Source organism: Bombyx mandarina, chromosome 10 (assembly GCF_030267445.1).
Source record: "Bombyx mandarina strain Sakado chromosome 10, ASM3026744v2".
Classification (NCBI taxonomy): domain Eukaryota; kingdom Metazoa; phylum Arthropoda; class Insecta; order Lepidoptera; family Bombycidae; genus Bombyx; species Bombyx mandarina.
The window spans coordinates 4741256-4763159 of record NC_143217.1 but is presented as its reverse complement, the minus strand read 5'-3'; the positions used below and the strand labels follow the sequence as shown (position 1 = coordinate 4763159).

The 21904-nt window shown below is 38.1% G+C and overlaps 2 protein-coding genes across 2 annotated transcripts; one reads left to right on the top strand and one right to left on the bottom strand.

Moving 5' to 3' along the window:
* The first annotated feature begins 41 nt into the window (after positions 1-41).
* Positions 42-14385, top strand: LOC149502148 (multicopper oxidase 3). The gene is made up of 9 exons (XM_089730227.1): positions 42-553; positions 719-1069; positions 2436-2649; positions 3086-3249; positions 9662-9810; positions 11462-11669; positions 12551-12751; positions 13381-13519; positions 13866-14385. The coding sequence occupies exons 1-9, from the start codon at positions 430-432 to the stop codon at positions 14098-14100; spliced, it is 1785 nt and encodes a 594-aa protein (XP_089586353.1). The 5' UTR covers positions 42-429; the 3' UTR covers positions 14101-14385.
* A 109-nt stretch (positions 14386-14494) lies between these two features.
* On the bottom strand, positions 14495-21538 carry LOC149502147 (trypsin-1). Its single transcript, XM_089730230.1, has 5 exons — positions 21446-21538; positions 20871-21031; positions 16960-17111; positions 15748-15962; positions 14495-14903 (listed from the first exon to the last, which is right to left on the bottom strand). Exons 1-5 carry the CDS (start codon positions 21501-21503, stop codon positions 14521-14523), a joined length of 969 nt encoding a protein of 322 aa, XP_089586356.1. The 5' UTR covers positions 21504-21538; the 3' UTR covers positions 14495-14520.
* Positions 21539-21904: the final 366 nt, after the last annotated feature.

Here is a 21904-nt window from a genome sequence, read left to right as displayed (position 1 = left end):
ATTCATTTTCGAAATAAAACGCTGATGATAAAAAAAAAATCAATTAAAAAGCACAAAGAGGATTAATATAACATTTAGTGCTACTCTTCTTTGTTTTTTATAGGCCTCAAACGTCCTCGTGCTTTGAATTCCAAATCAGTTTGAATGCGGAAGCAAGTAAAAGTTGTTTTAGCTAGGATTTGTCAGATACGCTATATATTTAAAATGACTGTAAAAGAACCTTTACCACAACTGTTAAATTTCCAACAATATTTCAATACGCGATACTTACTGAGGAAACGTTAAGTGAAAGAGCTAAATTTGGTTTCTGTGGCAGAGAAACAGTGCGGAGGCTCAAGCCAGTTTGCCTCGGCTCACACCGAGAATCACTCGTGTTTAATGTAATGTTTTTACGTCAATTCGTTAGAAAGGCGTAGTGTTGTGCCCATAATGAAAGTGTTTATTTTTTGTTTATTTATTTTTATTAACATCAGTAATAATGGAAAAGCATCGTTGGAGAGTTTCGCTCCGATGGCGACGAACCTCCTTTTTGAAGACACCACCAAGAATACGGGTTTGTTTGTAATTCAATTTCTAGTTTAACTACAAATATTATTATAGCATGTGCTATTCTACAAAGTTTATTTTGGAATAAATGATCATAATCTTATAAAGTAAATAGTATGTGTATATTTTGAGCTGTTTGTTTAAGTTTTTAATTTATATATTAATTATGTAGATCGATCGTGTCACCGACCTTGCAAGTTCAACGTGAAACCGAGACGATGTCAGTACAAAATTAATATCGAACCATCCATAATGGAAGATGGAACTCCTGCACTAACCATGAATGGATTAACCCCGGGACCTCCAATTGTCGCTTGCGTCAATGATATAATAATAGTGGAAGTGACCAACAGAATCCCGGGCCAGGATCTAGCGATTCATTGGCATGGTATAGAACAAAAAGGAACACCTTATATGGATGGTGTCCCTATGATAACACAATGTCCGATAAGTTACGGAATGACATACAAATACGCTTTCAGGGCTTCGTCTCCTGGTACTTTCTTCTATCATGCAGACTCAGGTAATGGTAGTTCTTTAATTCTTCTCCAACGAAATAAGGCAGTAAGTATTTTTGTTACACCTTTAGAAGACCAGAAGAGGTCCACAGTGTCCTCGTCGTGACCCATTCATACTACGATTTGAATGCCGCCATTCATACTGAGACCTTAGAACTTATATCTCAAGATGGGTGACGAATTGACGTTGTAGATGTCTATGGGCTTCAGTAACCACTTAACACCAGGTGGGCTGTGAGCTCGTCTACCCATCTAAGCAATAAAAAAAAACTAAAAATTTCTGGTCGAAAATAGTTAACCACAACTCTCCGTAGTTTTACGACTTCAATACTACCGGCATTTTCATACAATTAAATGAAACATCAGGTAAACAAAATACGTCATATCAGTACATTATAATGATATCTACGTTAATTTCTATGCTCGTTTAGTTTTATGTATGTATTCCTCGTTAGCACGATCGAATAGCACGGCTTCGTCCGCGTTAATCACTACATAGTATAAAACAAAGTCGCTTTCTCTGTCCCTATAACTGTCCTTATGTATGCTTAAATCTTTAAAACTACGCAACGGATTTTGATGCGGTTTTTTTTAATAGATAGAGTGATTGAAGAGGAAGGTTCGTATGTATAATAACATCCATTAAATAGTGGAGAAATCAATAATAAATTACAGTTTCCGAAGCGAAGCGAGGGCGGGTTGCTAGTTTAGAATAAATAAAACAACTGGTATGTCTGGTCAGCATCTGGAAGTACGTTTAGTTAAAATGAGAGCTCAGCTTATGCAGATTATTATTATTATTATCTATCTATATATATAAAAATGAATTGCTATTCGTTAGTCTCGCTAAAACTCGAGAACGGCTGGACCGATTGGGCTAATTTTGGACTTGAATTATTTGTATTATTGGAAGTCCAGAGAAGGTTTAAAAGGTAGATAAATATGAAAATGCTCGGAATTAAAAATAAAAATAACAATTTTGTATTTCCTTTGATGTGTCCCCCGTCGGACGGATTTCTTTTGTTTGTTTTAAGTTTATTTTATACAAAAGTTTAGGTATTTTGATTTATTGATTGAGCCACTACGAAGTCTGCCGGGTCAGCTAGTACATGAAAAAAAATGTGAATTTTTAGTTCAATCTGGCTGTAATTGTCCAGTTTTGTGAACACAAGTAGTTTCATCAAAATTCACCAGTCCGTACCTAGATATGCATAAGGCTTTCGATATGATTAATTTGTATATAATAATGAATCATTGTTTGTATTGTACCTTTTATATTTTTAGTAATTGAACATAGAGCAGCATAAACGAATTGTCGGGTTTTGAGAGTTGCCATTATCAATCTATTTCCAGTTCTATTTCTTTTTCCAGTTACTCATCAAAGTGATGGACTGTACGGGTCTCTGATAGTGAATCAACCTCAACCTCTGGAGGCTCATTCGAATTTGTATGATTATGACAGGAGCGAAGAAACAACGGTCCTTATTGCCGCCAAATTCGATCAGTTCATGACCGGGAATCTCGAAGACTTAAGTCGTTTGAAACCGTATTCTCTAATTGTGAATGGCAATGAAGAAAGTTCTAAGTGCGTACTATAGTAAAATATGTTCATTAAACTACTGAACATGTTCTATACTATCACTGGCCTTATTCTTATTATTAATTTAAAGAACAAAATACGTGTTAATTTTTTTATATAAAACTAATATTATTTCCATGCGGGTTAACTTTTTTTTATATATATCAGAAACTAATGTGTACCTTTGTTGTTGAGTGAAAGTCCAGCAAAAATGTAGGCAGCGGCTTGGCTCTGTCCCTGGCGTTGCTAACATCCAAGACCGACAGTAACATTCACCATTAGAAGGGCCAATTATGCTCGTCTGCCTACAAAGGCAATAAAAAAATCCAACAACAAACTTTGGCATGATGTTTTTGAGGATTTTGTTCAATACTCTTTGACTTAAGATTTAGACTTTTAAATTTTATCTGATTTTTGCCTTAACACAATTGGCTTTTTTCAGATTCTTCGTACTACCAGACTACGCGTACAGATTGAGGCTTATTAACGCAATTGCTATTGAATGTCCCATTGTAATGAGCATTGATAAGCACGATGTTGTGATCATTGCCACCGACGGAGAACCAGTCAAGCCTGTATCCACGAGAAAGGTACAACTGTATCCAGGTAAGTTACATTTACAATCTCTAAGTACAAGCGTATTTTGTTTTCGTCAACACAGACCTCTGGGAGTACGGTAAAGGTTCCGCATGTAAAATCACTAGCAAAGAAACACGCAGATATTAATTTTTTAATGAACCAAAAAATGCTTTGATTGATATAACAGAATATATATAATAGAAGATATAATAGAAGTTTAACAGTTTTAAGGGTTAATAAGTAAACTGCTTCCATATTTTATCATAAATTATGGAACACTAAAGTCTAAACTAGATGTAGATTTATTTGAAAACTAACATCAAAATATTATGATCAAAAAATGCGTCATGCGGCATTACATTTCTCGGTATGTTAAGGTTAAGAATTAGCTAAGTACATACTTTGTCTTGTTAACATAGCTTCATGACCCAGATTCACAAAGAGTTTAACAGAGTATTTATTAATTAACTAATTATTTTTGTCGTGATTTCTAAACCCTCGAATAATGTGTAGCATGAAAAACATTATTTTATGTTGTAATTAACTGTCCTCGTATTACCGAAATATATGAATATGTTAATTTTTAACGCACTGCTTAAACAGCATGCCGTCATTGCTCGGCGTGGAAAACAAAGTGTAAATCTGATACGTTATTTCATTCAATTTGGAACTACATAAAATAGTATAGTCATGTTTTTTGTGTCTATGATGCAACCGGTGAGTGTAAATTAGAAAATATTGCATAAGACGCACTATTAAGAGCACATTTCAACCACATCAGTACTTTTTGTTACGTGTTTAATTCTTCGATTCATTGCGACCTTTCTATCACAACTTTCTAGGAGTAGAATTGACTGTGTCAATCAATTTTGCTAAAGTAATAAATTATTATTGGTTTAAGAATTTTATTTTGCTTCGGGTTAGCTCGTCTGGTATTGAGTAGCTTCTAAGAATGACATATTGTAAGACCGCAAGGGTAGGTACCGCAATTTAGATCGTTTATACCTCATCCAGAGCCCATAGAGCTCAGAAAACGAATGGGCCACCCAGCTTGTGACATCAAGCTTAAATCTCAATTTTTACTGTTCAAGTTGGAATACATTATTGCTTGGCGGCAGGAAAGTGCAAGGAACACGTGTCGTAAGAAAGCCTAATAAGTACTACAGTAGTAATCTGTGGTAATATTCAAAGCTTCAGTATTTCGTCTACATTAACATCGCCTTTTAACCCTGATACTCACGTAATACCTGGCGGGATGGGACTTCGTCCACCAATCTACTGCAATAAAAAATAGGCATATTGCAAAGCCTAACGGAAACAACAGTCATTTTTAAAATTGTTATTATTTTCTCTGTAATTGCGAGAGAGGAGAAAGGCAACCGATTCACGCGCTAGTCCGCGGCTTAAGTTTAAGGTCGACTGAGAACCGGTTTCATTTTAATTTCACTTTTAGTACTGGAAATTTGTAGCTCGCATTAAGTTTATTCTATCCTGGCTATGATAGCACGTAAAGAAACACGCACGTTCTATCTGGTTAAGTGAATTATAAATTATTCGTGAGCATATGTTTTTAACGGTTTTAACGGCCGTCTGGTGTAGTGGTAAGTGACATGGTCACTATACAAGGGGGTCGCGGGTTCGAATCCCGCCAAGGGAAGATATTTGTATGATAAATATAAATGTCTTTTCCAGGGCTATGGATGTATATTAAATATATGTATGTGTATAATAAAAATCTTACATTTATTTCCGTTATCTGGTACCTGTAACACAAGTTCTTTACGAACTTATCACGGGACCAGTTAACGTGGCGTGGTTGTTAGTAAATATGTATGTATGTATTTATTATTTTTTGTTGCTAATATGGGGCGACGGGCTCACGGCCCACCTGGTCTAAGTGATCAGCGAAAAAGTCGAGGTTGGTGTCTACGAAATGCTGAATCTTTAAGTAATGCCTACAATGCCATCTTGAGACATGAGTTCTAAGACTCAGTCTTTACAGTACAACGACTACTTCAGCTTCAAAACCGAAATGAAGAAATAGGCAGTGTGGTAGTACCTTCGAGTAACAGAATAATTGTTATATGGAATATTGATATGGATATTATTATACAATAACAGTAATATCTTGCCAGACTGAATTGGCATTGGGCCGAGCAAATTGCTCGAAGAACACTGCGCTGCACACAATTACTGCTGGCGCTGAAAAGTTCTCGTATGGAGATTGCGTACTGGAAAGCGCAGCCTGAGTAGGTCTATCGTGACGTGGGCCGACGAACTCCTAAGAATTGCGGGAATCATGATGAGCGGACGGTTAGCGTGGTATGGACATGTGATGCGCAGAGAGAAGATGCATGTGACTAGGAGATGTATGGAAATTATAGTGCAAGGTAGAGCGGGAAGAGGTCGACCGAAGAAGACGTGGATGGAGTGTGTGAATGACGATATGAGAGGAGTGAGTGTTGAGATGACGGCTGATAGAAGAAAATGCAAGAAAAAATTTACTGTGCCGACCCCACCTAGTGGGATAAGGTGGAGAAAAAGAAAAGAGATAATCATGATGTGATCGTCTGCTACACAGTAATTAGTAACAACAGTAATTAGTTGAGTACCGAGTACCTTGCGCTGGATCTGTTATTGCGGCGAGCCTTGGGGAGGCCCATTGCCAGGAGTGGATGTCTGTGGGTTGAAATAAAAATAATAAATGGGGACAAGTGTGACTTGTCATCTGGCCTCCAACTAGGGTTCTCTGTAGTTGCGAAACAGAGACTGAAAAATATACTTAAACACCTTTAAACATAATCTATATAATTCCGACAAAGAGCAAATTGACTTATTAATTTAACCGACTTGGGAATTGAGCTTAAGACTCGGTTTATATTATATTTTACATGTGAAAGTTTGTATGTTTGTCACTCAATCAAATGTGTTTGACGAGTCGTGAATTTACACACCAAAAATCTACAAATTGACTGGTAGTTTATGGAATAGGGAGTGGTGTAAGCTTGGCTAAGCCGGGAATATCAAAACGCGTTGCATACTTTCTGGATTTAAAATTGAGCGCAGGTGAAACCGCAAGGCACGACTAATGTAATATTTGAAAGTAATTTTCGATATTGCATCTTTATTATTAGGAATTAAAATGATCAAGCAATCGTTGTGTGATCATTCACCTTATTGACAGTTTTTTCATTTGTAATGGAATCGAGCATCTCTACTAAGAGAGGATCTCTACTAAAACTTTAAAGTATTATATCAATGAAATCTGCTAGTTGATTTAAATACAACTATCGATTCGATATTAATTTTATTACACAGTACTTTTATTTTATTTTTTATTGCTTTGATGTGTGGACGAGCTCACAGCCCACCTGGTGTTAAGTGGTTACTGGAGCCCGATATCTACAACGTAAATGCGCCACCCACCTTGAGATATAAGTTCTAAGATCTCAGTATAATTACAACGGCTGCCCTACCCTTCAGACTGAAACACATTACTGCTTCACGGCAGAAATAGGCAGGGTGGTGGTACCTACCCGTGCGGACTCACAAGACGTCCTACCACTAGTAACAACTTTTCTTCATTAAGTCTAATATGATAATAAATACGACAATCAACTAAAGTTTTAGTTAGCGTATTATTTCCCAAAAATACAGGTCTTTAGCTGAAAAGATTGTAAACAGTTTACTTTTGCACTTAAATAGAGTTCTTTACTTTACCCAATACAAGAAACAAGTTTAATTATTTAAATGAATTGCGCACATGCTAATAAATAAAACGGAATATGTTAATTGGCCATTATAATTTAAAAGAAAAGAATTCACAGTTCAATGTCATTTTCAATGTTAATTTTGAAATAAACTGTTTGCTCTTACTTTTGAAGAATGCAAACAGTTTTGGTTAATTATTTATGAATGTTGTGTTTTTGTGCTACTTCGTATGTTGGAGCGGAAAATAAACATAGTTTTCCGGTAGTGGGATTTACAGTGATTATTGAAATTCACACTTGTTTTTTTCCCCTATCTAAGTTTGAGAGGCTATTTCAGCTTCACCCTAACATGTAGGTGAGCTCACGGGGTTCAAACCGGGAGTGTTGCTAACACTGGCCCTAGCAAGAGCAGTGCTTCGCAGAATCTACCACCGGATCGGAAACGCGACCCACTGACAAGATCCGGCGAGAAACTCAGTGGGCTGTGTCTATGGGCTAATTCGCTCGTCGAGCCCTTCGTAACAAGCGACGGCTTCGACGAGGACGATGACCAGTGCTTGTGGTACATAAAAGCAGAGTTAATGGATCGGAAGGATCTGGACTGACGTGAAATTCACACAGTGTTTCTTGTATGGTAACTGTGCTACTAACCTTGACATTCAATCTTAAATGTCTACATTGCTACAGCAGTTATTCTACCCAGTAAGACGGAACGTTAATGACAGATGAATGAGCACGGGGACTCAGTTGAAACGGGTCGTTCGATCATCTTCATATCCAAAATTCCTGTTTGATTTAAGACTTTTCTTAGAACTTTTTTTTTAAGTCAGGAGTCTATAACTGCCGTGAAGCAGTAACGCGTTTCGGTTTGAAGGGCGGGGCAGCCGTTATAACTATACTTGAGACCTTAGAGCTTATATCTCGAGATGGGTGGCGCATTTATGTTGTAGATGTCTTTGGCTCCAGTAACCACTTAGCACCAGGTGGGCTGTGAGCTCGTCCACCCATCTAGACAATAAAAAAAAAATGAAATTGCCGTACTTCAGCTTACGGATTGGAGGGCATGTTGGAATTGAAACGATAACTTTAGATGAAATATAAATCAATCGAGGCAGCCGCGGGGCAGCTTGAAGCGTTTTGTATTGGAGTTATTTTGGAGAATATCTTTCACCTTGCCACTGCAGGACGCTGAGCCGGCCCACAGCTATTGGGCCTTTCAGTCGTAGGATACTTTAACTCTAGCGCTTGAGAGTAGAAGTTCGATTTGGTGGATGTCGCCAGGTTAAGATAATCTGACCAAAAACAAACATCGAACAATAATTAATTAATACGATTTCTTTAAAAGCGAAATAATTACGATTATAATCTCGCAAGGTCATCACGACATGCAACAGCTAACCTAGATTTTATATATTTAAAATATACGAAATATGTAAATATTTTGTAAGATATATTTTATTCAATTGTATGACACATTATACTCACTTCGTGATCAAAGTTAAAGATGTGCTGAAAATCTTATTTGAAAGTAATTTATTTTTAGTAGTAGTAAAATACAAATTATGTGCATTTCTTCAAACTTTGTAAGCAGTCCAATCGAAATTGACCTTATTATTTCAAACAGTATATTCCAAATTGTTACAAATTCAGAATCTTTTATAATGCGGACTATCTCAATGTGCCCAACCATTTGCCTGGTGTTTGGTGCCTAGTGATATGTCTCTAAAACGTACTGATGCTTTTCGCGGCACTTACTTTAACATCACTTTAAAGTCAGAGGAGGTTTATTAATTCGGAAATTCATCATGAAATTGTGATGGATAGTGCTACGCGCTGGGGTTCGAGATAAATAAAAAGTTCCACCAAAGCACAAGTTAATACTATATTCCACACTTACAACACTTAAAACACTTCACAAACACTTTAAAACTTTCAATTCGCTTCTCCCGCTTCGCTTCAGGTGATCCGTTCGCTGTTTCGCTTCGAGTAGTTCCGATTACTAACTAATTGCGTTGCTGGCTCTGCATCGCTTTTATAGCCGATATCACATCCCTAGAATTCTCGAGAACATTCCACACATATCTAGTATTGTGTTTCCGCTATCTGACAATAGATGGCGTTGTAGTTCTCTAGCGTTCTAGGTGCTACTGGGTCCTTCGACATTCGTTCGACTATTCGGCGATAGATGGCGTTACTCTTACCGGCGTAACAATAGTATAAAATTCCTCGAGGTCATTTATTTCTACTCCCATTCGCAGTTATGGTCAGTCTAACACTGTAACCTAACTCTGTAAATTTAATCATAATCTTTTCTCTTGTATCTTATCTTAGGTAGTGCTAAGGCATGTTGTAAACCCGCTTTGTACCATCTTGGAGCTATGCTTTCTGCTATTGCCTTTAGGTTCGAAGGAACAAGGCACTTAAGCATTGTACCAAAGCAGTTTAATCTTTAAAAAATCTTTCTCCTCCTTCAACTTATCGCTAATTGCTGAGCATCGTGATGCGCTCACAAGGTCACAACCTTTTTTTGTGATTTGTGACACTTATGTCGGTCAGTGATACAGTGAAGTACGTCGCTCAACCTCATGTCCAGGTGCTCAGACAATTGATCACTCACTACATCTTTCTGGTTACTTTAAGTTATTTTAGCTCAGTGTTATTTTCAATGCAACCTATTCGTTTTTTACAGCCGTGAAGTTTTGACTATATATTTTAATGTATTATTTCAGGTGAACGTATGGATGTCGTGGTTAGAGCAGACCAGCCAAGCAACGGATACTGGATAAGAATCAGCGGACAAGGAGTCTGTGGCGGACTCAGTAGTAAATCTATGCTCATATACTCTGGATTCAACTATACTTCTATGTTACAAAATCAGGTTGGCTTTTTACTGTGGAATTGTAGGTAGAAAGAAAGAAAGCAATGTAATACTTTGACTTGAAGAATGTGATTGTTGAAGTCATCGTGGCCTAGAGGATAAAACGCCCGTGCACTCGTATCAAGCGATGCAACGGTGTTCGAATCTCGCAGGCGGGTACTCATTTTTCTAATGAGATACGTACTTATTATACTCACGATTGACTTCCACGTTAATGTAATAGCGCCGTGTAATAAAAATTAAACACGCAAAATGGTACGACTTCTTGTGAGTCCGCACGGGTAGGTGGCGACATTTATCATCGCGTTGCTGGGGTGGGATCACTCCTTGCGGGCTGTCGTGTTGTCTGTCGTGAGGCTGACGAGTGCAAAAGGCAGTGCAAGGTGGGACGACGTCTTTCGGGATTTTCCCGGGGATGAAATCTCGTCCTTTTATCAGGACGGGTACCGATGAAGATGGACTTCGGCACGCACTATGCGGTACCGTAGGTTTCGTTTAGCTGGTGTGGTGGAGCTCGATGGGGCTTAGTCGGTAGTCGGTTCTGCAGGGCGGGTGCTTTGGGCGTAGTTTCCTGGGACCTGGTATCCGTAAAAGGATTCCCCAGCGTTAAAACCATTTATGTTGTTGGTATCTTTGGGCTCCGGTAACCATCTAACACCGGATGGGCAGAGAGCTCGTCCACACCACGTCACCATCACATCTAAGCAAAAAAATTGTCAACTTATTTTTCGTTTCATGAAGCATAAATATTGGAATGCATTGATTGTGTTGCATCATGTTAAGTAAATAAAGTCTATTAGCAAGTTGTTTTTTTTATTGCTTAGATGGTTGGACGAGCTCACAGCCCACCTGGTGTTAAGTGGTTACTGGAGCCCATAGACACCCACAACGTAAATGCGCCACCCACTTTGAGATATAAGTTCTAAGGTCTCAAGTACAGTTACAACGGCTGCCCCACCCTTCAAACCGAAACGCATTACTGCTTCACGGTAGAAATAGGCAGGGTGGTGGTACCCACCCGCGCGGACTCACAAGAGGTCCTACCACCAGTAAAGTGATTAACTATGAACGCGATTTTTCGAAAGTTTTTTTTTGTTATTGTGTATTCATGTAGAAAGATCGTACATGCGAAGGCGATACAAAATGGTGGTCACGACCCTCAGCAGTGACGAATAGGAGATTAATATTGATATACGATTGTCTTACACTTTTATATACCAAAAGTTTTGATCAAGTGATTGCTAGATCCCATAGACATAATAGATATAACTAACTGCTTGAATGCCGCCACTCATCTTGAGATTTGAGGTCGAATTTTTTATTTTATTACCGCACCAGTCGTCTCACCCTTCAATGAATAATGCAAGACTGTTTTGCGACAGGAATAGTCCATGGTATCCGGTACCAGATACCTGCCTAGGCTTACAATACGCCATATCACCAATGCCGGCTGGCAATAGCAGTTCGTTGGTACTTAGAGAACGCTGTTATCAATTTTCCGTTGAATTCGATATTCGCTTTTCACGGCATAGCTACGGGCAGAGGTCGGGTGCTACTCTAGGACGACACCACCACACCTATGAGCACTCGTGAACCCACATAAAATTACATTCGGAAAATGTGTGATACATCTTCTAATGTTGTTTTGCAGGATGAAAAATTGCAAGACACCGAATTGGATGAAAATACGCCAGCGTTAAATGGACAAGCACTGGAATCGATTCGCGATGATTCTTTCAGTTCCGATATTAAATCGATCTATTTATCGATTGACAGAAAGAAGCCTATTAAAGAGGAAAATGATTTCAGATACATCAGTGATGCTATTCCAAAGAAGGCTTACTATCCAGCTCCATTATGTAAGTTTATTGACTGCAGTGTTTTATTAAACGAGGATTAGAGACGTGGTGCATAAATTAGCGCGTTTATTAATTACTAGCGACCCGCCCTCGCTTCGCTTCGGAAACATTAAAACACACATGAAACCAAAAAAAAAATAAAAAAAAATAAGAAAAAGTAGCCTATGTTCATCAGGGACAATGTCGGCTTCTAATGGTAAAAGAATTTTTCAAATCGGTCCAGTAGTTTCGGAGCCTATTCGAAACAAACAAACAAACAAATCTTTCCTCTTTATAATATTAGTATAGATATAGACTAGTGGTCCCGCAGTAGGTAGTCGAAATTCGACTATTATTAATTGAAATTATCAGTTTCAACATTATTATGGTCCTATGGTTACAGATTTCGCCAAGACTACACTATAGACAAATCGTCGTAATATTAAAGATAAACAATACTAACCTATTCTCAATTTGACTACAGACTTTAAGCAATAACAAAAATTTGACACTAAACAAAGAGTATATGTGTGTGTCAAATACATGGTAGTGTGTGTAATGTTTTCTTTATTGATTTAATGTATTTTTTATGCATTATTTAAAAAAAAAAGAGCATTGTGCACTTCTTCTCTATATTCTCTGTAAGTGTGAAAAATTTCATACTCCTCCGTCCGCGCAATTTTTGTAAAAAAGGATACAAAGTTTTTGCTTCACGTATTAATATATAGATTTGTAATTTTAGTAACTTGAAATAAGCCTTAGTTGTATGTGGTTTATGATAATTCAGGTAAGTGGTTTAATTTATAGAAATTTAGTGATTATTCTAATTTAAATTTATAAATAATTATTTAACTTACATAAACGAATCGTAATACTTATTATTATTGTAATCGTGTTCACAGTTCTTCAGGACAAAGGTGTAGTACAAATAAATGAGAAGAGTTTTCTATACCCGAACGCTCCAATTTTACTGAAGCCTCGGGAAATTAAAGAAAATTTGATTTGTAACGTCGGGGATGAGAGCAAGCAATTGGAAATACAATGTATACAGACGGTGGAAGCTGTTGTTGGAGATATGTTGGAGATAGCTTTAATTAATGAAGGTGGGTGTTGAATTTAGTGGTGGTAGGACCTTTTGTGAGTCCGTATGGGTAGGTACCACCACCCTGCCTATTTCTGTCGTGAAGCAGTAATGCGTTTCGGTTTGATGGGTAGGGCAGCCGTTCTAACTATACTTGATACCTTAGAACTTATATCTCAAGGCGGGTGGCGCATTTTCGTTGTAGATGTCTATGGGCTCCAGTAATCACAACACCAGGTGGGCTGTGAGCTCGTCCACCCATCTAAGCAATAAAAAAGGACGTCTTGAGAGATCAACATGACAGATACTTGCCCTTTTAACACAAACACAGAGGAGCGAATTGCATGGAAATTTCAGCCGTTGTCATTGAGGACGTAGTAGCCCATACCTGAAGTCTATTAGTCCGTTCGCATCTTCGTTTCAAGCTATGTGACTTTATACATATAAAGATCCATATCATAAAGAACCATGTCTTATCAATAGGGAGTGGTTAGACTGTGCTTCAGTCATTCCTGATATCATTGAGCGACAGTAGCAACTTACCGTAAGCTTGTTTGCCTCCAATAGTAATCAAAAAAAGTAAACCATTATTTGAATGGTAGTATCGTTTAGCTTGAAATATTTATTTACTTGTTCTTCCTTAAATTTTAGGAAATGGAAGTGATGAATCCTATACTTTCCACATGCACGGTTTCGGTATGAAGGTGCTAGCAACGGGATATAGCCAAGATGGAAATCCCTTGACGAAAGAGAAGTTTATTCAATTGGATAAGGAGGGGAAACTAATGAGGTATGTATTTCAAGTAAAAACAGCTAATAGTATTAAAGAAACGCTAGTTTGTTTACGGGCTAGGTCTCACTGTAAGAGGATTTCGGGCTTTCGGAAAATGCCAATCATCTTCTCTAATAAAATTAGGGTAATTTTTATGTGTACGACCTTATAACTCGTATAAGTCTGATAAAGTATAGCAAACGTCTACCACAGAAAGACAAACGCGACAAACTGTGGCACTCCGTTTTATTTCAAATTATTATTAAATTCCATAAAACAGGTTCGCTAGAGAATTTGCATTTTCAGATATTTATTTACATTTCATATAATCTTTATTATTTCGTAATTATTTACTTATTTTCAGGAATTTACAGAGCCCTCCTATCAAAGACACAATATCCGTTCCTAATAAGGGTTTCGTAATAGTCAGGGTCAAACTCAACCGCGGAGGTAGTTGGTTACTCGAATGTAGAGCTTGTTCTGTTTCGTCTGTACCCACAGCAGTCCTGATAAACGTTCCACAAGCATTACCCACATCCATTGTGGATTCATTACCAAAGTGTGGCAGCTATAGACCTCCCGATGTCTTACTTAATTAGTACCAAAAGACTGATAATTTATTGTGCTCGAGAATGATTAGTAAGTGCCTTAATCGGTTTTTACTGAAGTTTGTAATATTTAAGAATGGATGTGAATTTAAGTTATTCTATAAATCTTTTACTTTAACTAAACAAATGTAACTTAATATACGATGATAGCTTTGTGTTATCAATTTTATTTTACCTTATAAATTTATCGGACTCAGAGAAAAAAAATTAAGTGGTTTTAATGCAACTCAAAAATACTCAAATATAAAATATTTTTATTTGTTATGTGAATTACTAGATCGAATGTAAGGAATTCTAATTTAAGGTTGATTTTTTATTTTTATAAATTTAATATAAGTAACTATTTACCTATGAGTGTAGATCTATGTTTAGTAAAATAAAAAACTTTTATGTGATCATTATTTTTATTTGTCATTCGTATATATGATCATAAATGAAATCTGTGTAATGAGAAACATTCGTGAATACTGTGGGTGCACCTGGTTCTCCACAAGGTACGAATCCCCATGAAACTATTCCGATTATATATGGTGTTTTATGATCGGCGTTTCCATCTTGGCTTCTACGTGAATTTTCTTTACTATTTACCTCATTGCCATCATTGAATTCTTTTTTTGCATTATCGCTGTTATAATTAGATATGTATTCAACAAGTGGACCGCCGGAATCTCCACTGCAGGCTGCCACTCCACCAGTTAGAGGGCCCGTACAAATGTGAACGTTTTCTTTCAAAGTTTCAATGTCTTCAATACTACCATCGTCTTCAAAAAGGTTTTCCATAGCTTCGTGACATTCTGTAATCATTTAGTATTCTTTGTTAGTCAATATAGCACTCAAGACTTCTGATTGTACGTTATTTTGGACAATATTTGGATAGCCATATTTTGTATTTTAATAAATATTATGCTCTGTACATGTACCATCTATACATTGAAAAAAAAGTGTTTCTTTATATTAAATTTATAAGGGTCGGTTAAGTACAGGCATCGCATTAATATCCTAATTATAGGGTTTCCTTCATAAGTTTCTTTTTTATCACTGTATAGATAGATTAATGAAATTACATAGTACTAGACTTAAAAAATGTATTTTCTCTCACTACAGCGATAAAAAGTGGCAGCATAATAAAAAAAAAACATTTCTATAGAGAAGAATGCGTTTAAAAGAAATATAACAAAATGGAATAGGCAAGGCTCAGCTGTGTTCCCAGCATTACTGATGTCCACAAACTTCGGTTACCGTTCACCACCAGGTGGGCCGTATATTTCGACAGTTTTTCTTATGAATCTGACTTCTTTTTGGAGCCGGTGGTAAAGTTAACCTTTTTTTTGCTTAGATGGGCGGACGAGCTCATAGCCCACTAAGATGTTAAGTGGCTACTTGAGTCCATAAACATCTACAGCGTAAATGCGCCACACACCTTGAGATATAAGTTCTAAGGTCTCAAGTATATTTACAACGGCTGCCCCGCTCTTCAAACCGAAACGCGTTACTGCTTCACGACAGAAATAGGCACGGTAGTGGTACGAGCCCGTGCGAACTCACAAGAGGTCCTACCACCACTAAAAACAGCAACAACGTCACGGTGATTTTGAGGTGCAATAAATTTGATTTGATGTACCAGAATATTGCCTTTACCTTTATACGGGATGTATTGCACTCGTACTTCCTGCAATTTACTTGGTGAGTTAGAAAATATGATGTTCGTCTCACTGAGTTCACCCCAACCGGCAAGAATAAGGTCTTTGTGTCGAAGTTGAGAGTTTTCCGGTAAATTTATGGGTTTAACTTCTTTTGTGAAAGTGAAAGGCTTGCTTGTTTTAAGCATCGCTATGTCATACGGTGCTATGTCACTGAAAGCAAATAAGGTTACGATTTAACGATGACGACTTAAAATTTAAGAGTCTATTTCGAAATATAAAGAGCTATTGAATTAGTTGCATCTTTTTAAGGTAGATGAGTAGAATGAGGTAGAAGAGTTGCTTATGAAAACCAAAAAAACTATATATACATATAAAACTATATCTACGGGTACCAATTTTATTAATTTGATTTCCACGGTGAAGGAATAACATCGTGTAATAAAAATCAAACCCGCAAAAATTATAATTTGCGTAATTACTGGTGGTAGGACCTCTTGTGAGTCCGCGCGGGTGGATACCACCACCCTGCCTATTTCTGCCGTGAAGTAGTAATGCGTTTCGGTTTGAAGGGTGGGGCAGCCGTTGTAGCTTACTTGAGACCTTAGAACTTATATCTCAAGGTGGGTGGCGCATTTACGTTGTGGAAGTCTATGGGCTCCAGTAACCACTTAATACCAGAAGGGCTGTGAGCTCGTCCACCCATCTAAGCAATAAAAAAAAATAGACATCTACAAAGTAAGTGCTGCCACCCACCTTGAGATATAAGTTCTAAGGTCTCAAGTATAGTTACAACGGCTGCCCCACCCTTCAAAACGAAACGCATTACTGCTTCACGGCAGAAATAGGCAGAGTGGTGGTACCTATCCGTGCGGACTCACACGAGGTCCTACAACCAGTAAAATTCCTACTTAATAATTATTAATGAGTTAATTCAAATATGAGTTAATTCAAATTACCTAATTGTTGGGATTTAAACAACACCGAAACGTAACGGAGTTGACGATTTCTAGTTTTTGTGTTATTAAAAAAGTCGCTGTCGGCTATCCGAAGCCTATCAACAACGTTAATGCTGCGACCCACTTTGAGACACGAGTTCTAAGTCACATTTTTAAAGTACAATGGCTGCCTCACCCTTCGAATCAACTAATTACTCAAATTTTCTCCGTGAACTCCCTGAAAATTTTCTTTTTAAATAATCAGTACTTGCCTGGTAAATAGCGGATGCGGTATTCTTTTTGAAATTGTGGCAATCTGTGCTGTTCGTGCCAAATGATTGATATTATTTGATCCTGCAATGGCTTCCATCGGGAGCCATTTGATCAGAAAGAAACTTGGAATACAGTGGGCGGCAGACAGGATCTGTTGATAGGTAGGCTTTTTGAATTTGGTCAAATAAATGTAACCGAGAAGATATATATTAAACTAGCGAACCCGGCGAACTTTGTTCCGCCTTAGAGGCAATAAATGAACAGACTATTGATCAAGGTAAATTTTTTATTTGGATAATTAATGTAAATTAAAAAAGCAAGTATTTTAATGATTATTTATTGGCCATGTATTTTAGTTATTATTATTATATTTTCTTGTTCTTCTTCAGTCTTTTCACTCTCAAAGTTTCAAATCCTAGTTGCATTACGGTTTCGTCGGGAAAGATTTGATTGTCGACACATTAAGCTAATCGAAACTCGAAATAAACACATCAACCGGTCAACTTCAAAATTCTACTATAATATTAACCATAAACTACATTACGTTTAGCTGTCAGTTGCGTTTTGTTATACCACATTTCATGTCACATCCCACAGAAACGTGATAAAAAGTATCCTATGTCCTTTTCTTGATCCTAAGCTACCTCCCCACCAATTTTCAGCCAAATCAGTTCAGCCGTTCTTGAGTTATAAATAGTGTAACTAACACGACTTTCTTTTATATATGTCGGCGCAAATATGACTATTTACCTACTGATCATCAACTAATTACTCTGTGATAAGAAATTGATGTTAAACAGTCCCTTTTATTGTAATTTCAATACTTTAAAATCTTGTAAACACGCTCACGTGTTTAATACTTGTCAACACGCTGACGTGTAAAGTCCTATAAATACGGCCGTGCTGTCTAGCGTTGATTCACACCGCTTATTTCCTCCCGCATTAGGAGGAGAAATATCACACCCCCGATCACCCTCTTCGGCCAACCTATACCCTGGGCCAGGAAGGTTAAGTACCTGGGAGTCACCCTGGATGCATCCATGACATTCCGCCCGCATATAAAAACAGTCCGCGACCGTGCCGCATTTATTCTCGGAAGACTCTATCCCATGATCTGTAAGCGGAGTAAAATGTCCCTTCGGAACAAGGTGACACTTTACAAAACTTGCATAAGGCCCGTCATGACTTACGCGAGTGTGGTGTTTGCTCACGCGGCCCGCACACACATAGACAGCCTCCAATCCCTACAATCCCGCTTTTGCAGGTTAGCCGTCGGGGCTCCGTGGTTCGTGAGGAACATCGACTTACACGATGACCTGGGCCTCGAATCGATCCGCAAACACATGAAGTCAATGTCGGAACGTTACTTCGATAAGGCTATGCGTCATGATAATCGCCTTATCGTTGCCGCCGCTGATTACTCCCCGAATCCTGATCACGCAGGAGCAAGTCACCGTCGTCGCCCTAGACACGTCCTTACGGATCCATCAGATCCAATAACTCTTGCATTAGATACCTTCAGCTCTAACACTAGAAGCAGGCTGAGGAACCCCGGTAACCGTACTCGTCGAACTCGACAAAGAGGTCGACGTGCAACCTAACCCATGCATCAGCCCGCTGAGTTTCTCGCCGGATCTTCTCAGTGGGTCGCGATTCCGATCCGGTAGTAGATTCATTCGCGAAGCAATTGCTCTTGAGTTGTTAGGTCTCCTTCGGAGGCGCTCAGGCAGTTGTTAGCAAATCCCACCCCTCCTGGCTGAGCCTTTGCTCGCCCACCTGTCCTGGTGAAGCTGGAAAGGCCTCCGGGCCACCAGTAATCTTTCAATCATAAAAAAAAAAAAAAAAAAAAAAAAAAAAGCGTTGATTCATTCGTGTCCGAGCCGTAGTACAGTACGGATCTCTCTGAACGTTGTCACGCTTCTCGTGAAATATACGCAGTTATTGTGAATTCTGGTGAAGTTTTGTTTCGGAAGCCCAAACATGAGTCATCGTCGAGAACTTAATGACCGTGACGTCAGCAATGATGACGTCACACTTTTTAAAAACATTCCTTCGGCGTTTCTCCTCCGACATCAGAAGCGGGATCACACGCCGCCTCCGCTCAGCAACAACCTGGTGACCAGATAACCGTATCGGCGGAAGAAGACTACCCCCCAGCAACAGCCGATGAGCCTATACATCTACTTCACAAATCAGCATGGTCGAGCAACAAAATCAACACTCAAAGATAAGTTTTTATTTTTGATTACTAAAGTTCCACCACATAAGTACCACAGTGTACGCCTCGGCAAAAGTACCACAGTGTACGCCTCGGCAAAAGTACCACAGTGTACGCCCACTACATAAGTACCACAGTGTACGCCCACTACATAAGTACCACAGTGTACGCCCACTACATAAGTACCACAGTGTACGCCCACTACATAAGTACCACAGTGTACGCCACAACATCACACTACACAACATCCTTATCCGAACACCTTAAATAAATCTACGAGAACCGCCGAGAACTCTACGAGAACCGCCGAGAACTCTACGAGAACCGCCGAGAACTCTACGAGAACCGCCGAGAACTCTACGAGAACCGCCGAGAACTCTACGAGAACCGCCGAGAATTCTACGAGAACCCTACTATACCCTCCGAGAACCCTACGATACCCTCCGAGAACCCTACAATCAAATCGCATTAATAAGTCTCAAACCTACATAGTTACAAGTAACGCAAGTATAACAGATGCGCTACTCAGAGAAACTTTTTATTCCTGCAGGTCAATGAGAATCAAAGAAAAAACCTACGAGAATCAACGAGGCCGGTGCAGAGCGCGCACCGCCTGTCAGTATGGCCGTGTCGGCGCAAATATGACTATTTACCTACTGATCATCAACTAATTACTCTGTGATAAGAAATTGATGTTAAACAGTCCCTTTTATTGTAATTTCAATACTTTAAAATCTTGTAAACACGCTCACGTGTTTGAAGTTTTGTTTCGGAAGCCCAAACATGAGTCATCGTCGAGAACTTAATGACCGTGACGTCAGCAATGGTGACGTCACACTTTTTAAAAACATTCCTTCGGCGTTTCTCCTCCGACATATACATAGATTATAAATCGTTTTCTGTATATGAATTTGTATGAGCAACAATATCGCGACAATTTTAGATTTGATATCGGCGATAGCGTGGCGCCACCAATTTTAGAAACGAGACTTTATTCATTTTACACATTATTTCGAGATTTTAAATTTATTAAAAAAAAGAAAAAACCACTTTTATGGTTTAATCTATAATTTTGTTATTTTCATTATATTATTTCTGACGTTTCAAATACTTTACGGTTTTCGTGGTCATGGACGACTCGTCAGTCGTTAAAGCAAAAATAGTGTTAATTATATCTACGACTAAAAAAAATCGGTTATATTAAGACCAGCACAATATTGATGCAAAAGGCAAGAGGCCGAAAAGAATAGAGTGTACACGAAGAGACCTGGACTCAGCATTGACTGGACACAGGTTAAAGAAGACAGTGAGAAAAGGCAAGAACATTTTTAAATTCATTATAATGGATATAAACCCTACGAAGGCCTTATAGAAACCCTTCGTAGAGTCCTGGAAACCTTCGGACATATTGCTCGTAAAGAGGGTCACAATCTAGAACAGCTGATGGTGACAGGAAAGGTAGATGCCAAACATCCCAGAGGACGCAGTCCCACGAGATAGTCGGACCAAATACGATCTTCTTTAAACATCAACTTCCACAAAGCCCTTCATGAAGCTAAGGATCGCAGCAGATGGAGGGAAATCGTTCGGGAGAAACTGATGCAGCGGGGGAGTCAGTAATGAGGAAAACGACGCGTGGAGGAGGAGGATATAAAATTTAACATTTAGTGAATTCGTTTTATCAAAACTTACCCAATATTCGTTAAGCAATGTGCCTGCACAAATATGCAATTTTAAAAACAGAAACCTAATCTGCAACGATACGATGTACGGGTGTGCATGAGGTTTTGCATTTATTCCACCCATTATTCTATTTTCTGGGGCCTTAGATTCTTCATTTGAAATTGTTAGGGCTATGGACAAAATAATAAATTGAATTTTTATGTTTATTCGAAATAAATTAACATTTGGTTGTAATGTATCCGCGACTGACTGATTTCGTTTTTTTAAGTATATAATTCAAATTAACCATATTTTGTCTTGAGCCAGCAGGCTAGCTATTTACTTCTTAAGTTCACCTCAGCCATTTATAAGATAGGGGGATGTATTATTGAATAGAAAATGTTAAAAACTTTAACAAAATAAATACAATTTATCTGTTTTTAATATCAACGAATGTAGTCTGGGGATTTGTATATTATTTGAGTGAAAGAAGTTTCAAGCAGTCAATGCTCACATTTTAATGGAATAAAAATGTATGTGGAATGTTGAAAAATATATTCAGCTTTATTAAAAAGATAGTAACAAAAAAAAAAACTCAATTTTACCTGCCCATAAGAGCGAACACTTCAATAGAATGAAAACAAAGTTCACAAACAAGTTCATGGTGACAACGCACTAGTATTAATGTCATTTCTGCTCTTATATAACATACGTGGAGATCTATCTTGTTATCGGTACGCATATTAGTGGCAGAGGTTTCCAACATTGTGTGCATTTATTTTCAAGTAATTTTATTTTTTTGGTTTCATTCAGTTTCAATATATCTAGTTTTCTTTGTCACTTGTTAGTGTTGTTAATTGTTTTTGTGCTTCACTTAATTGTTCTTGTCCTTTCTAATTAGCTAAGTATCTTTTAAACACAAGAACAACTAGATAAAACTACACACTTACACGTATCTAGATGAAGTCTGATGAATGTAGGATTTACAAATAAGTATTCTATGGCGGTATCTATCGGCACGCGCGTAGCCTTTTTGTATCACGTTAAGTATGAGAGCTTAAGTT

Coding starts and splice junctions, on each gene's coding strand:
- LOC149502148 (XM_089730227.1), top strand. CDS start 430: ATGAAAGTGTTTATTTTTTGTTTATTTATTTTTATTAACATCAGTAAT. Junction 554..718: donor AGACACCACCAAGAATACGG/GTTTGTTTGTAA, acceptor TTAATTATGTAG/ATCGATCGTGTCACCGACCT. Junction 13,520..13,865: donor AAGGAGGGGAAACTAATGAG/GTATGTATTTCA, acceptor ACTTATTTTCAG/GAATTTACAGAGCCCTCCTA.
- LOC149502147 (XM_089730230.1), bottom strand. CDS start 21,503: ATGAACTTGTTTGTGAACTTTGTTTTCATTCTATTGAAGTGTTCGCTC. Junction 21,032..21,445: donor GTGTTCGCTCTTATGGGCAG/GTAAAATTGAGT, acceptor TTTTGTCCATAG/CCCTAACAATTTCAAATGAA. Junction 15,963..16,959: donor CCGCATCCGCTATTTACCAG/GCAAGTACTGAT, acceptor ATTTGCTTTCAG/TGACATAGCACCGTATGACA.